The sequence below is a fragment of the Coenobita brevimanus genome, chromosome 69, assembly GCF_032717465.1.
Source record: "Coenobita brevimanus isolate Jiangsu-jjx chromosome 69, ASM3271746v2, whole genome shotgun sequence".
Taxonomy (NCBI): domain Eukaryota; kingdom Metazoa; phylum Arthropoda; class Malacostraca; order Decapoda; family Coenobitidae; genus Coenobita; species Coenobita brevimanus.
This window is the reverse complement of record NC_137022.1, coordinates 16060520-16078527: the sequence shown is the minus strand read 5'-3', so window position 1 is coordinate 16078527 and position 18008 is coordinate 16060520. Positions and strand designations below refer to the sequence as shown.

Genomic DNA, 18008 nt, shown 5'->3' with positions numbered 1-18008 from the left:
TGTTGTAGTTGTAGAAGCAGTTGTAGTAGTAACTGTTGTTGTTTTGTAGTAGTAGTATTGGTTGTTGTAGTGATAGTAGCAGTAGTAGTAGTTGCTGTTGTAATAGAAGTGGTATTAGTGTTCGCCTTCATTATTTTGGGATATATATTGTGTACACCAACCTTCATAATACAATTCACCATTTGGAGTTGTTATGTGAAGGTTAATATTAACCTTCACAATATAATCCCTTGGCCTCAGACACGCCGACGACTGTGGTTACCAGCCATATGCTACTATTTTTATTACTTTATTCATTTATTAACGGTACGGTGCTAATAAAAACATTAGTATATTATGAGTCACTGGTCAATGTGGCTTTCGATCACACTAGCTTCGTAATCCATACCCGCTAGAGAGACAGGCCTCAGGGCTCATGTCTTGCGTCCCTAAGGCATAGGAGTACAAACGGTCGACATCTCATTTAGGCCAAAATAGAATTCTGAATTTGATGTTCCTTCTCAGGGAGGATCTCTCAGTCACGAGTAGAATCTCCCCACCCCTAGACCCCATCACACTTGATGTGAACACAAGAGTGAATCGACAGCGGTCCACATGCTGGATCCTTTCTTGATAGCCGTGAGAGACAGTTCACGTGACATGCAGTCATGGTATCAAATATCCTAATGTCGAGGAAAGCCTTCTGCCCACGTGTCCAGAAACCTCTATCACTGACATCCATTCTAGCATCATTTGATGTGTTAGCTGTTCTGTGAATGAAGTGATCACCGGCTAGAGAGAGCAGAGCTGGCTCAGTGGTAACTTCATGGCATATTTCGTATAGCATTTTCGAAGTGAGGTTGCGTACCTCATCATGCTGTATCCACACAAAGTCTCCCTTCTTGCAAACCATTGCATGGTTTGCATTAAAGACAGTACCACAGGTACACTTGAGGTAGGTTTTCTATTGACCACCAATATCTCAAGGTTACAGCATCCATAAATTCTCGTTTGTTGAAGTGGAAACCTTTTGCCTTGGGAAGCATGGTTGTCAGGCAATTCTATGACTCAACCTCCTGTGCCATTTCAATGCATCTGCACTAGTGTGATGTAAGATGTTCGGTTATGTGCTGCACCTAGTCCTTTTTTGTTGTGCCCCCCGTTCTTTTTCTTATTTGACCTTACATCCTTCTGCCACTGTTGGTCTATTTCACTCATCTCAACCTGGGCACAGATCTTCTGTGACAAGGATTCGATGAGTCTAAATGAATTTTTATGTTCATAGCCTGTCATGGCTGCTGGATTTATAATGCCAAGGCCTCGTATTCTGGGTAGTAGTGCTAGAAGATCACTCTCTTGTGGTGTAGGGATGTGGCCATTGGAGAGTAATGGGAGGAATGGATCCCTGAAGGAATACTTCAGTGACTGTAGTACCAACTCTATGCTGGGGATGGTCCACATCACGAAGGACAGTTTGTGCATTACACAATAGGTAAATGCATGTATGCTGCATGGGGTTTTCTTTTTGCGTGGTTGGATAGCAAATGTTTTTCTTCTACATGTTTTTTTTTTTTTTTTTTTTTTTTTTGTCCGACTCTGGGCAAAGGCTTCAGGGCCTATATCTCGGGGGCAGTAGTCTTTATCTTATCGCTCACATATTTGCCATTGAATTCTTTGGTTCCAGCCACTGCACCTAAATGTCTCTGATTTTCTTTTGTCCCTATCACCCTTGTGCCTCTGAAGGCTTCCTGTGCATCTTGATAGTAAGCTAGTTTCACGATCAAGATGGACTTACTTGCATTAGGGTAATGACGTATTTCAGGGCCACGAGATGTTACAAGTTCCACCATTTCCTCACATCTTCCACCTTACCAGCACCTATGAGATCACCTGCATAGGCTACTTGTTTTACATTGGTGGCCTTGTATTTAATCTGTTGTTGCTGCACTGCTAACAGCAGGGCGTACACAGCCATGGCCACTGGGTCCACCTGGGTAGTTCCTTTTGTAGACTGGATAACAGTGACATCATGATCAGCCGTCCTACGCATAATGTAAAGGTTTGCTGGTTCTTTGTAGGTGTTTTCCACATAATGGGCATTTTCTGGGCATTTAACTTTTATGTTGTGCAACACTGTTTCTCGACTGACCGAATGAAATGTGTTTGCGATACCAACCAGTAATACTGCATGACAATTCTCTTCTTCAGATATTTTCCTCAAAGAGTGAACTGCTGCCTCACCTCCTGCCCTGCTGGCCCTCACACACTTGGTAGTTGTAAAGTGCCTGCTTAATATCAGCTTTCACAACCTCCATAATGCACTCTCCTATAATCCTCCTTAATATTTCACCTATCCCGATGAGTCCACACCTTGGATTCTTGTCAAGGGGTATTAGTCTGCACGCCGTCAGTGCTTCAGTGTTACTACAGTGACTTGGAGCCACCAGATTCCTTGCAGGTGAGGAAATGGTTTTTCACAGGTCTGTTGCTGCCTTCCCAAATTTGCTGTTGCTAAGGATTACTGTCCAAGATTATGCATCCAGGTCTGACAGTCTTGCCTCTCCTTGAGTGTGGATTGCATTCCTCCACACCATATCTCCAGTTATCCTGCCATATATGATGGGATTGGGTGGAATGTAGTTCCCGTCAAACTTTGACTGGGCATTTGCTTGTCTTGCAACAGGGTGTTTTTCCTTTAGCTGTTGCACTGTTTCTTCTGTCAAGTACTCCATTTGATGATTCAGTTGGCAGGGATCTTGTCGCCATCGAGACTCTACCCAGTCTCATCTTGCTGCCAAAAATACTTGCCACATAGTTGGTGGTCAGGTTTCTTTTGCCTAGGTTGCTTATTCTCATCTGCAAGGCCCTTGCTTCCTCAAGTATGTTCTCAATTTCACCTCTTTTCCATATTTAAACATGCCTTTGGATAGCCATAATAATGCTGTGATGTTTGCTCTTGAGCGGGTCTTGTTAAGGAAGAGATGAGGTATCAGTACAAGGACCTAAAGAGAGAATGAGGCAATGAGTGTGCTTACACGTAATTTCATTGATCACGTCAATGGTTGCATTGCATTTGGGAAACTCAGAAATGTAACTTGATGACTTATCAACTACTTCATTGTATGTAGTGTTCACCCAGGTTTCTACTTTTTACTTTTAGCTTTGCCCATCCAGTATGTAGAATGACCTTCCCACCCAGGCCTGTGTGGCTGTTCTGCTTCCTCTTTGTCTGTAAGAGTATCATGATCGTTCTGGGGACGATGATTCCCTCATTCATGCACTCCTCCATGGTGGTCTTCATTCTGAGCCTCATTTCTGTCAAACACATCTCCATGATGATTTTCATCCTTAATTTCACCATTATTCATCTCCTCGTGGTGAATCAACCCTCCCCACACTTCCGTATCTCTCACTTTTTGGCGTTCATTCCTACCCATCACCTAACCATGGGGTCTTTCACCACCAAGCATGTCAATATGATCATGCACGTGCGTGCATATTGTAAATGATTGCTTTATTAATTTCCATGTCACCATTCTGCTGCCTGCCATGTTGGAAATGGTCAAGTGCCACTTCTGGTGGGTTATGAATCACCAACACATTCCTACAGAGAGGTCCCAGCCTACAGTAAACACACAGCAGCAAGTCTGTTGCACATGAACACCTGAAACACTTATGTTTCCTCCTGGTACTGTGGCATGGCCATGGTATTCACAAAGATTATATACTGGAGTGCAATACTAATATTATTAGGGCCCGGCAGTGGTTCTACATTTCATAATAGTTTTAAAAGGAAATTAAATCTGATAATATTAGAGCTATTGTATTATTAGAGAAATACAGGTTCTCTCTTCATTCTGACTTGCCGTAAGTGTTTGAGATAGATTAAAAGCATCTACTTGCTCGAGTGCCAGGGGGTTAACTCACCCTCTTCAGGCCCACAGTGGGGGGCGGAGGGACGTTGGTTACAAGACTGTGACAACGTGAATTAACTTTTACCTGGTCGTGGTGTAGTGGTATGCTGCCTGGCTCTCACCTGAGAGTCCCGGGTTCGATTCCCGACATATTGGTAATTTCTCTGATGATTTTTCCTGTGTTAAAATACAGGTTCTCTCTTCTTTATTGTATTATTATTTGTTGTTTAAATTTAAATTTGATATGAATGAGGTAATCTGCATGTTTTACTTCTATTTCTGCATATCATTTACCGATAAATTGGAGCAATGTGCTTGTTGTGCTTTCAGTTTTGTATATGATTCACGGCTGGATTAAGCATGTGGGAGGCCCGGGGCCCGCTTGAAAGGGAGGCCCCCTTTCCAACTCCCCAATGGCATACACCACAGACTGGTAACCTAAATCCTAATATATAAATAGGACACTTTTAGTTAGGAAATACTGAACGGGGACTATTCATCCAATGCTGTAATATGTAATGCATAAACACGAAATGAAATGAACACAAGTTGCTCTGGTGGGAGGCCCCCTCTTGGTGGGAGGCCCAGGGCCCGGGCCTCTTGGGCCCCCCCCCCCTTAATCCGGCGGTGATATGATTTAATATTTAATAAGGCTGTCTTTTACTAATAATTGAATTAACTGATACTCCTCTTCTTCGCTGATGAGCAGTTAGCTATAATTTATAAGAGTCATATGCGCTTTCAGCTTGAATATTGCTCACCCTTGTGGAATGGATGTGGAGAGGTTGCATTAAAACAACTAAACAAAATTCAGAACAAAGCTGTTAGAATTATTAACAACCCTGCCACTATAATTTTTTTTTTTTTAAATAACAGAACGAAGGAAAAACAAAAGGGGGAAAAAAAATAATCCATACACCAGATTACTGGTGTCCTCTATTCATAAAATATCTGTAACAGTTAGACTTGAACAGTTGTGGGTTGAAATTTGGAGGAAAACAATTCTGGGGAAGCGAGTTCCAGAGAGATGCAGTTCGGGGAATGAAAGAATTCTGATAGGCAGAAGTTCTGCAATATGGTTGAGTGACATTCCAGCCATGAACGCTACCAGATGCTCGTGTAGCACGAGGGAAGGCATGGAGAGGTGGCACCATGGACGCAACTTCGTCTGAGCATTTGCCAAAAAAATATCTGTAAAATAATGCAAGGGAGGCAACATTCCTTCTTACTTGCAGGGGAGGTAGTTTATATGTAATGGCAGGGTTGTTAATGATTCTAACAGCTTTATTCCGAATTTTGTCTAGTTGTCTTAATGCAACCTCTCCACAACCATTCCACAAGGGTGAGCAATATTCAAGCTGAAAGCGCATATGACTCTTATAAATTATAGCTAACTGCTCATCGGCGAAGAAGTTACGGACTCTGTACAATAATCCAAGTTTCTTTGAGGCGGTTTTAGCAAGTGATCTGACATGAGAGGTCCAGCTGAGGGCACTGTTAAGTGAGACACCAAGAATTTCAATACTTTTGGAGATGGGAATATTAGTAGCACTGAAGGTAATGTACGAATCTGGCAATATCTGTCTATTAGTAAACTGTATATATTTAGTTTTACTAGCATTAAAAGAGACAAGGTTGTTTTGTCCCCATTCACTGATTGTAGCTAGATCTTGATTTATGGAGATGGCTGTACTGAGTTCAGAGGTAGAGATATTAGACTCTGTAAATGGATGTCTGAGTGTGAATGAACTATGTAGTGATGAGTCATCTGCATATGAGTGAACGGGATTGTGAGTGACAGATAAGAGATCATTAATATGAACCAGAAATAGGGTTGGCGCCAGAACTGATCCCTGCAGCACGCCGGCGTTAACTGAATGGAAAATCGAATATACATCATCTACTTTTACTCTTATTTTCCTGTCACTAAGATAAGAAGAAATCAAAGGAACAAAAGACGTTAGTCCATAGCAAGGGAGTTTGGACAGCAGCGAACGGTGCCATACTCTGTCGAAAGCTTTAGAGATATCAAGAGCTACTGCATGAGTTTCTCCAAAAAGATCAATTGATTGATGGATGGTATGAGTTAAGAGATTGAGTATGTCAATGGTGGATCTTTCGTGGCGAAAACCGTATTGTCTATCACTAATTAAGTTGTTGGATTCAAGATGTTTAACAATATGCTTATTAATTAAAGTTTCAAATACCTTACCAAGAGAAGATGTGACAGCTATTGGTCTGTAATTGGAGGGGTCAGACGAACTTTCTTTCTTCGGAACTGGGTGGATATTGGCTTCTTTCCATGAATTTGGGAATAAAGAAGTACGTATACATAGTCTGAATAATTTGGCTAGGACAGAGGCAAGTTCAGGGGAACACTTTTTCAAAACAATTGGTGGAATTCCATCTGGGCCTGGAGCTTTGTTGGTAGGTAAATTGTCTAGGATGGATTTTACGAATCTTGTCTGTATTTTAAGTGGGGCAATTTCGGGAGAATCAAGTTCCAGTACTGAGACATTCTGGCTGGTATCATCTATAATAGAGTTTCTTGCAAAGGTACTAGCAAAGATATCTGCTTTCCCACGTGGGTCATTTGTAATATTGCCATCTGAAGATTTTAGTGGGGGAATGGAAGATGACTTGTTAAAGTTATTATTGAAAGAATTAAGAGTTGACCAGAATATTCTATTGTCATTAGGGTTGTTAAGTAGTTTTGATGCTTGCTTTTGAAGAAAGTTTGATTTAGATAGATTTAATACAGCTTTTGCATGATTTCTAGCAATTTTAAATTGGGAGAGTGATTCAGATGTTTTTGATTTTAAGTAAGAGTTATATGCTAATGACTTTTGGGCTTTTGCTCTGGCACAATTGCCATCAAACCATTTTGGAGAGTTTGATCTTTTAGTGAATTGCTGACTTGGTATGAATAAATCCATACCAGCTAGTATTAAGTCGCAAATGTGGGACTGGGTAGAATTGGGATCACTAGAGAAGAAAGACTGCCATGGAACATCAGCAAGATAATTTCTAAATCCATCCCAGTCTGCCCTGTCAAAGTGCCATCGGGTCACCCTGACAGGTTCGGAGTGGGGAGGTGTAGGAGGGTTAACTAATGAGGCTTTGATGAGATTGTGGTCAGAGGATCCAAGTGGTGACAGTACCTCTATCCTGTATTGATCTGGATTATTTGTCAAGAATAAATCCAAGAGATGGGCATTATGGTCAGGATTATCAGGTATTCTGGTTGGCTGCTTTACCAACTGGGTGAGATTAAACGGTTCCGCAAACAGCTCGCATTCTAGACTAGCGTCGTCAGTCCTGGCAGAATGCAATAACCATTCAACATTGTGTATGTTAAAATCACCCAAAATGGTAAATTCATTGCCAAGGGCAAGGTCAAGGTTACTCAACTGAGTGGATATGGAATCAAATACACTGGGTTCCGAAGAAGCATTGGGGGAACGATAAACTACACAGATATATTTGGTAATGTTTTGGCAATTTAATTTATATAATGGGTAATCAAAACTGGATGAAGTGAAGTTTAAAATAGTATCAACTGCATATTGGGATTTGATATAACAACAGGTGCCGCCCTTGTTTCGAAAGTTTGTAAGTAGATGGTAACCGGGAAAACAAAATGGAGATATATCGGTAGAGGGTGAGATTTGTGGTTCTGTGAGGAAAAGGGCCAAAGGGGATATGGACTGAAGGAAAAAATGAACTGAGTTTAAATTTGTGGTAAGGCCGCGGATGTTGGTAAAGAATAAGGCCGTACCGTCACCTCTTCGCCGACGAGCATTTCCGGAAATAGCAACAGTCGCTGCCGGCACAGTTGCTTGATGGCGACCAGAAGGACCCTGTGCCTCCAGCCCTACCCTGCCGGTGGTGGCAATCCGAGGTACCACCTCATTTGATTGTAAGATTGCAGCGGCCATTACTAAAGATGTGAATAGATGGTGTGATATGTTATGCGCATGTAGTGTGGTGTAGACAGTTGAAGGTAGAGGTATTATGAGAGCATGCTGGCCTACTCTCTGTGTAAATGAATGCACTGAAAATGTTCAGAAACGGGAGATGGTCAGGATCAAGTCCTGAGGGCTGGTGAAACGGGAGCTCCAGCTCTCCCTTTCACCAGCTTGCCATCAACCTCGGGAGTACTGCCCTGTTCGACTGGTGCTACAGTCTACTCCTCCTACTACCTCCCCTGCAAGTAAGAAGGAATGTTGCCTCCCTTGCATTATTTTACAGATATTTTTTTGGCAAATGCTCAGACCAAGTTGAGTCCATGATGCCACCTCTCCATGCCTTCCCTCGTGCTACACGGGCATCTGGTAGCACTCATGACTGGAATGTCACTCAGCCATATTGCAGAACTTCTGCCTATCAGAATTCTTTCATTCCCCGAACTGCATCTCTCTGGAACTCGCTTCCCCAGAATTGTTTCCCTCCAAATTTCAACCCACAGCTGTTCAAGTCTAACTGTTACAGATATTTTATGAACAGAAGAGACCAGTAATCTGGTGTATGTTTTTTTCTTTATTCATTTGTTTTTCCTTCCTCCGTTCTGTTATCTAAAAAAAAAAAAATAAACTTGTGGCAGATGATGTGTGATGGCGTGTTTGTGGTTTGTTGTGGTGGTCATAAGTTAAAGGCACTTTGGTTGGTTTAGTAAGGCACACTGGCTTAGTAAGGCTATCAGTATTGATTATAATTATAAAAGTGATAGAAATTTTGTAAGGGTTCAGTTATACTGGTAGCATTAGCCAGAGCCTCTTGTGCCCCGCCTCCTTCGCCCCACCAACCCGCCCATCGGCTCGAGAGGCGAGTAGGATGAAAGAAGCCACGGCCCACCAGGTTTGCCACTAAGAGTATATTTGTACCATTTTGGTACTTTTTGATATTTTCTGGTACAAGGTACGTCATCGACATTTTTGGTACATTTTGAAGAATACTGGTACATTTTGGTACAAAATGGTCTTCATATTGGTACAATTTCCACATACTCTCTTTGATTAGTCTCTTTCTGCTACGCGTATGGCGGTGGCCTCACATAGCTGCCAAACATCGATTAGCTATAAATGAATATTTTCAATTAAAATATTTTTGCCAACATCTAGTTGTAAGCTTGTATATGCCAATATCTTGAAGAACCTAAATCTTACCAGTCAGTGACGTCACTCCCGAATTACAAGACTACCTATATTAAACTGAATGTATAAGACATTTTGGGACCGTCTTTTTACATCAGACTGAACGATGCTATAACTGGGAACCAACAGATAAAATGAACGTGTGTAGGCACAGTGAAATGCCAGTTAATAATGAGGAACCCGATAATTATTAATCATCAGATGAAGATATTATTTAATCCCATCAGTCCAGTGATAGGAAATTAGAAATGATTTTTTATACAGATAGAGTTCTGCTTCTAGGAATGAAGTGCAATTAATAGGTTGGTTTGATAATTTCTTACAACTACAATATGCAGAAAAATATAGTTTTGAAGGAACCTATTGTTTATGAGAATGCCAAATATCATTATATAAATGTACAATATGTGTTCATGCCATTGTTTTATTGTTTCTGCAATATTAATGATATGAAAAATGATAAATTGATTACAGTGCCTAAGTGGGACTGTTCTAAAGGTGGGCTTTTGTAACTAAAGTATATTTTAAGTATTGTACATTATTATTATTATTATTTTTTTTTTTTTTTTTTGCTATGTGTGAAATATTATGTTCCTTAATTTAAAGGAATTTTGAAGGTCATATTTACTGCATACCATTTTACTGATGAGAGCATGTTTAATCTTAATTTTGTGAAAATGAATAGTGATTTATCTTAAAATACTATTAAATGGCTGGTGAATGCACTGACTGATGTGATTACCCCAAAATCGAAAATTACCCCAAAACTCGCTGATTTGGTACATTTTTATGAAAACTGGTACAATTTTGGTACGTTTAGAAATTTGGCAGTGGCAACACTGTGGCCCACAGTCTTGCTGAGCCAATGTCGGGTAGGTATGTCAGGCGCTCTTGCTAATCGAAGCATCAACACTTTTACTTAACCATTTAACTGCAATGATATCTTTTCCTTTTAACTAGGAAATAGGTTTTGTAGTAAAGGATGTTGGAAAAAAGTACCAAGGAACGTCATTGGTCTGAAGCGTTTGTGAAGTAAAAGTTCCCTCTATGAAAATAAAAAAGTACACATTCTACAAAGAACTTAGTGTTTTGACTTTTTTTTCCTTATATTTGGTATCCACACACACACACACACACACACACACACACACACACACACACACACACACAACCCTTTTCCCTCTATAAAATTTCAATGACTTCACGTGTATAGAATCAAATTTCTTATAGGGCATTGTTGGTATAAATGATTATACTGTACCGAGTACGCAAAGCCAGTGACATTTCGTTTTCCTACTTCTTTATTCGAACCCTCTAATTTTAATTAAATTAATGCAGGAAGTAAGGAAAATTACAATATGGTTATGATACTGTGGTAACTTAACAGACATGACAAATAGATGACAATGTTTAATACTAATAGCGGCACAGCTGCGATGTGCTATTGCCAAGCTCTGTACTTTTTTGGCGCCAAAACTCAACTGCAGTCGCGTAAGAAGGAGGGCTGGTTCTTTTCAAATTGATTTTGAATCAGTTAGCAAATTTTAGTGCTTCCTTTGTCATACAGAAATTAATTCATAGTAAAATGAATAATATGATACTATTTTGTAGTAAGGCTCTTTATTCTATCAATAAGAAGAATAATTATCTCAGCCAATCAGCAACGAGTAAAGCTGGAAGAGGGCGGGGCATTAGTAGGGGGCGGGGCTCAAGAAAATGGCAAACGCTACCCGTATAGTAGCTGTAGTTTATGATAATATAAAGTTTACATTTAGTACAATTGCACTGATATTACAATTACCCTTATTTCAACTCTATATAATAATACTATTGTATTTAAAACTAGAATATAATTATTATATTTCAATTATTATTACAGTAATAAAAATTACATTTATTAATCACATTTAAAAATTGAATTATTCCTATGTTATTAATTTCCATATCAATTTATTTAGTAATTTATCAGCTGTGAATAGCTACATAAGTATAACGAGATTTAATATTATTCTGCTATACAATAATTACAGAAGAGTCAGCGAGTGTGTGCCTGTATGTATATGTTTACATTAGAGTATGTGTATGATTCCCTAACTAAATGTTACTGTATGTCATACCTCTATTCCACGTGGCCTTGCTGGTGGTGTGTATGTATGTGACTGCTGTATTGTTAGTGGCAATTCTTATGATGTTTACTGTTTGATAAGGTGTTTATAAATCACATGAATGGGTGGTATGTATGGGAGGAGAGCATTGCAGCAGCAGAGCAGGGCAGTACTCCCAAGGTGCACGGAATACTAACAGGGAGAGCTGGAGCTCCCGTTTCATCAGCCCTCGGGACTAGTTCCTCACTATCCCCCTTTGCTTAACTTTTTCAATGTTTCAGTAACACAGAGAGTAGGCCAGCATGCTGTCCAATACAAGTTTCTCAAACTGTCAACACCAAACTACATGCACATTACACACTACATTTCCTATTCAAAATTCAACCAAAATGGCGTCATTTAACCTAGCCTCGGAGTCCCCAGAGGGGGGGGGGGATAAAAGCTCTTACCATCCACCCCTCTCCCGGTGACAACCTACCGAGCTGCCTGGAACTACTGTTTGACTCACTTTCATTTCTGCAACATTCGCAGCCTTTCCTCCAGTGTTCGTTCTGTTGAGCACCATCTCTCTTCCTCTAAACCTCACCTTCTCTTCCTGAGACTCAGCTGTCTGAGGCAACTGATAGCGAACCCATCTCTGTATCCTCCTACTTTCTCTATACTCATTTCAAAGCCAAAGGTGGCTGTTGCATGTATGTACACAACGATGTATACGTTGATTCTTCTGAATTCTCTACTCTCTGTCTTCGGGTTTCCTGTCATTCACTAAGCATAACTGTGCTGTATACTTATCCCCCAATTCTACTGACTATGAAAAAGTCTTCGACTATCTAACATCTATGATTGAACTTATCCTATCCACTCCTCCTTTCTCTGAAATCTACGTTCTAGGAGATTTCAATGTTCACCACCACCTTTGGCTCTCCTCTCTTTTCGCTGATCCACCTGGTAAAGAAGCCTACATCTTTTCTATCCTTATTTACCTAGCCCAGCTTGTACAGCACCCTACACGTATCCCTCACCACCTTGGAGGATGTTCCAACATACTTGACCTCTTCCTTACAACTAATCCTTCTGCTTACACTGTAAATCTTTCCTCTCTGTTGGGCTTCTCTGATCACAATCTTATCACTTTAACCTGTCGTATTGCTCCAGTATGGCCTGTGGACCCTCCAAAGAAATGTCGTTTGTGGCACTTTGGAGTTGCTGATTGGTAGGCCATCAGACAGTACTTCTTTGATTTTCCCAGGAATGATTATTGCTTTCCATGGCTGACAGCCATCTGAGTGTGCCATGTGCACTGCGGAGGTTATTCTCTCAGGCATGGAAGCATACATTTCTTTCTCATATCCTTCGACCAATGCAGAAAACCATGGTTTAATCATGCTTGTTTTAATGCTGTCCACAATAAGGAGAAGGCCTACAAAGGTACTGGAGCCAACCCACCCCTGACTCTCATCTTTTTTATGTTTCTGCCCAGAATTATGTTAAGTCTGTTCTTACCTCTGCTAAAAATAACTTCAGCCATACTAAAAAATATAATGCTCTGTACTCTTCAACTCGAATTCTTCCCACTCCTTCTGGCACCTTGCCAACTTTACCTCATCCTTCCCTCCTCATTTCCACTCTGATGGCTCTGTAGTTACTTCTTCTACTGACAAAACAGAACTCATTGCTCAGACTTTCTCCTCCTATTCCACCTTAGACGATTCCAGTGCTGTCCCTCCATCTCTCCCCCCCTCTGACTTCCTCATGGCTGACATTAAAATTTCTTCATTTGATGTATTTTCTGCCATCACTGGCCTCAGTACTAACAAGGCATATGAGCCTGATGGGGTCCCTACTGTTGCCCTCAAGAACTGTGCTTCTGTGCTATCACCATGCCTTGGTAACCTCTTTTGTCTTTGTCTGTCAACTTGCACCTTTCCTCCTTGTTGGAAGTTTGCTCTCAATCAGCCTGTCCCAAAGAAGGGTGACCATTCCCAGCCCTCTAACTATCGCCCAATTGCTTTCACAGCAGGTATTTCAGAAGTTTTCCAATCTGTTCTTAACACAATAATTTTAAAGCATCTCTCCTATCACAACCTTCTTTCTGATCGTCAGTGTGGGTTCCGCCAGGGGCGTTCCATTGATGATCTTCTCTCCTACCTTTCAGACTCTTGGTCATCCTCCTTTCAGGACGTTGGTGAAAGCTTTGCCATTGCGCTTGACATCTCAAAGGCTTTCGATGGAGTCTGGCATAAATCTTTAATTTCCAAACTACCCTCTTACGGTTTCTATCCTTCTATCTGTGCCTTCATCTCTAGCTTCCTTTCTGGTCATTCTATAGCTGCTGTTGTAGACGGCCACCACTCTTCTAGAGCTATCAGTAACGGTGTTCCTCTGGACTCTGTCCTATCACCAACTCTTCCTTTTAGTCATCAGTGACTTTCTATGCTGTACATATAACTCTATCCACTCATATGCTGATGATTCCATCCTTCAACTTTCCATTTGGTTCCCGCAACGTCCGTCTCAGCAGTCACCTCAACAAACAAGGGATGAGGCTATGGCACACCTAATGTCTGACTTTGCTCATATCACTGATTGGGGTAAAAATAACCTTGTTTTTAATTCATCAAAAACTCAGTTCTTATATCTATCAACCCGACAAAATCTTCCACAGGAGTACACTCAAATTTTTAACAATATCCTGCTCAATCCTGCATCATCTTTAAACATACTTGGGGTTCCATTCTCTCAGGATTTATCTTGGAAACAACATATTACCTCTCTCATAAAATCTACTTCCAAGATATTGGGTGTGCCAAGCCAACTCCATACCTTCTTTGCCTCTGCACAGTTGTTGACTGTATACATGGTTTTAATTGCCCGTGTAGCATACAACTATCACGTGTGGGGAGGCTCCCGACACACAGCTCTTCTCAAGAGGGTGGAGAAAGGCTTTTCGTCTCGTTAAGTCTTCTCCTCTTACTGGCTCCCTTCAACCTCTGTCTCTTTGCCGCACTGTTGTTTCTTTATCATTTTTCTATCACTACTTCAATGGTCGCTGCTCCTCTGAACTATCTGCTTGCATCCCTCCACCACTACGGCGGGCTCATAGCACCCGTCTAGAAACAAACTCTCATCCCTTTTCTGTCGAACTCTCTAATGCAAGAGTTAACCGCCACTCCCAGTCGTTCATATATGCAACAGGTCAACTCTGGAACTGTCTTCCTCTGTCTGTTTTTCCTACTGCCTATGACCAGTCTTTCAAACGCAGTGTGTCCAGGCATCTCGAAATGAATGGATCTTGAATTTGGCTCTCTGTTATCTTTTTTTTTTTTTTTTTGAGGGAGCAATTTGCAGGCCCCTGGCCTTTGGTTCCTTCTTTCTTGCATAAAAAAAAAAAATGATTTATGTGTGTATGGTGAACAGCTGTTAAGACAATGACATGGGCAAGAGGTATGTCACAGGTTCCCAGGTGTCACTGGTATATTTGGACAGTATCAATCACTGTGAAATATAAGCTTCAGAGGGATACTTCTGTAAGTTAGGGTGGCGGGAGGCAGGTAATCTACTGTATGATGTTAACCTCACAGGTCAGCATCGCGTTCACAACAGTCCCTTCCATACAACCTACCGGTAGCTCTCCTACTCCCTCTCACACCGTATTTTAACAGTTTTTTACATTTCCCTTCCTTTATATCAATAGTAATTAAAATTTCCTTTCACAGATACAGTAGACTAATGTCTACTACTACTACTACTACTACTACTACTGCTGCTGCTGCTGCTGCTACTACTACTACTACTACTACTACTACTACTAGCAGCACTTGTTATAGTAAAAGACTCAGGTTCATCTGTTATGTGAACCCAGTGGACTGTAGGCTTAAGCTACCTTTTTTCTGTTGTCCATCATTCACTTTTCGGGAGACAGGGAGAGAGGTGAGGGGCTTATCTATAACCGAGCAGTTGATCCGGACAACTGTATCAGTACCACTATGGGAAGGTAAAGAAGATGAATACTGTTGTTACTTAACCTCGGTCTGTCTGGCTGAGGAAACCCGTCAACCACAGGTAAGCAACTAGTTGCATGAAGCCGTCCTACAGGTACAGTACAGTGGATGCACCATGTAGGGATCTGGCGCCACTTTGTGGTACACATCGCCACACCAAGGTCCGTCTCACGACGAGGTGTAGGATAATTGGAGGAGGTTTGGCTCCTGGATGAATACCGCAGTTGCTTCACCCATGATGCATAGTGCCACCATGTGTAGGTGCCTCTGGGTAATAAAACATGCCACTGAATTGACATAGGTTATTCAAAGATCAATAATGAAATAAGTGCTACCACAGCTGACACACACACACACACACACACACACACACACACACACACACACACACACACACACACACACACACACACACACACACACACACACACAGGCACTACTCATGTTTACTAATTATTACAAGCAAGAGAGCGAAACTAGCAGATGTTTACTCTCGGTTAAGTTTGGAAATGAGCGGCCCGGCCCGACTGACCATCACACTAAGCAGAAACTAACAGCATAACTCCTATGTGAAGTAGGGTTGAAATTCTTTCCGCTTGTGATACATTTATTCAGTCAGTTATGCTGTCAACTGAAAATTCACTCAAAAGGCGCAGGAACCACTTCGAATCTCGAGTTTTCAGAGGGAGTGTTCAGTTCCAATCGGTGAACGCCTCAGTTACGAAATAAATTAAAAAGGATTTTCCGTCATAACACTGTGTTAGTGTGTTTTTTGGCATCAACTCTAGCAATGAAACATTTGAATTTCCGCCTATAATTTAATATCAGAGCGAAATTGTGATAACATGATGCTCACTCTCTTGTCATGCGTTCACACAGTACCCTTTACTGGTATAGTAACTCTCTTCCTCTCTCTCTCTCTCACACACACACACACACACACACACACACACACACACACAACCCTATTCCCCCCATCCCAAACCTGGCAGTCGGTTGCCATGGTAATGTAAACTTTGACTGGGTTGCCATGATAACGTAAACAATGACTGGGTTGCCATGGAAACGTAAACAGTGACTCACCTCCTCGGGATTGGAGTCCACCACGCAGTTCAGGGTCGCCTCCTCATTGGCCGTGACCGACACTGTGGAGTTACGGGGATGCTTACACTCCGGAACGACTGAAAGAAGAGGAGGAGAAGGGGTTGGGTTTATTGTGTGTGTGTGTGTGTGTGTGTGTGTGTGTGTGTGTGTGTGTGTGTGTGTGTGTGTGTGTGTGACAGATAGGCAGACGGGCAGAGATAATTAAAAAGCATGAGTATACGTACATGCAGTGTGTGTGTGTGTGTGTGTGTGTGTGTGTGTGTGTGTGTGTGTGTGTGTGTGTGTGTGTGTGTGTGACAGATAGGCAGACGGGCAGAGATAATTAGAAAGCATGAGTATACGTACATGCAGTGTGTGTGTGTGTGTGTGTGTGTGTGTGTGTGTGTGTGACAGATAGGCAGACGGGCAGAGATAATTAGAAAGCATGAGTATACGTACATGCAGTGTGTGTGTGTGTGTGTGTGTGTGTGTGTGTGTGTGTGTGTGTGTGTGTGTGTGTGTCTGACAGATAGGCAGACGGGCAGAGATAATTAAAAAGCATGAGTATACGTACATGCAGTGTGTGTGTGTGTGTGTGTGTGTGTGTGTGTGTGTGTGTGTGTGTGTGTGTGTGTGTGTGTGACAGATAGGCAGACGGGCAGAGATAATTAGAAAGCATGAGTATACGTACATGCAGTGTGTGTGTGTGTGTGTGTGTGTGTGTGTGTGTGTGTGTGTGTGTGTGTGTGTGTGTGTGTGTGTGTGTGTGTGTGTGTGTGTGTGTGTGTGTGTGTGACAGATAGGCAGACGGGCAGAGATAATTAGAAAGCATGAGTATACGTACATGCAGTGTGTGTGTGTGTGTGTGTGTGTGTGTGTGTGTGTGTGTGTGTGTGTGTGTGTGTGTGTGTGTGTGACAGATAGGCAGACGGGCAGAGATAATTAAAAAGCATGAGTATACGTACATGCAGTGTGTGTGTGTGTGTGTGTGTGTGTGTGTGTGTGTGTGTGTGTGTGTGTGTGTGTGTGTGTGACAGATAGGCAGACGGGCAGAGATAATTAGAAAGCATGAGTATACGTACATGCAGTGTGTGTGTGTGTGTGTGTGTGTGTGTGTGTGTGTGTGTGTGTGTGTGTGTGTGTGTGTGTGACAGATAGGCAGACGGGCAGAGATAATTAGAGAGCATGAGTATACGTACATGCAGAGTGTGTGTGTGTGTGTGTGTGTGTGTGTGTGTGTGTGTGTGTGTGTGTGTGTGTGTGTGTGTGTGTGTGTGTGTGTGTGTGTGTGTGTGTGTGTGTGTGTGTGTGTGTGTGTTCTTACATAATTGTATCTTTACAGGAATGAGTCATGCTCGTACTGTCCCAAGGTTTTAACCATTTTTTATCATACATTTCTTTAAATTTATGAATTGTTTTGGCACACGCTATTTCATTCGGTAGTGCATTCCACTGATCAACTGCTCTATTTGGGAAATTTAATTTCCTTACGTCTTTATCACCTATCATTTTGTACCGTTATAGGCTCATTTACGAATATTTTCTCTTTTCCTGTGATGCATTTATACAACATAATCATGTCTCCTCTTTTCCTTCTCTCCTGTAATGTTGGTACTTTTAATTTTTTTTTTAATCTTTCTTCATAACTTAGATCCCTTAAACTTGGTGCCCATCTTGTAGCGTCCCTTTGTATCTTTTTAATCTTATCTATGTGTTTTTTGAGATGCGGATTTCAGACTACTGATGCATACTCCAAAGTTGGTCTGATGAATG

At 41.5% G+C, this 18008-nt stretch overlaps 1 protein-coding gene across 1 annotated transcript in view; it reads right to left on the bottom strand.

The window, feature by feature from the left end:
- The window catches only part of LOC145406141 (nephrin-like), a 199006-nt gene that overhangs the window by 100763 nt on the left and 80235 nt on the right, over window positions 1–18008 (bottom strand). The window contains exon 11 of the mRNA XM_080277339.1: window positions 16236–16333. Coding sequence (XP_080133465.1) covers window positions 16236–16333 — 98 coding nt within the window. The remainder of the gene's footprint in view (window positions 1–16235; window positions 16334–18008) is intronic.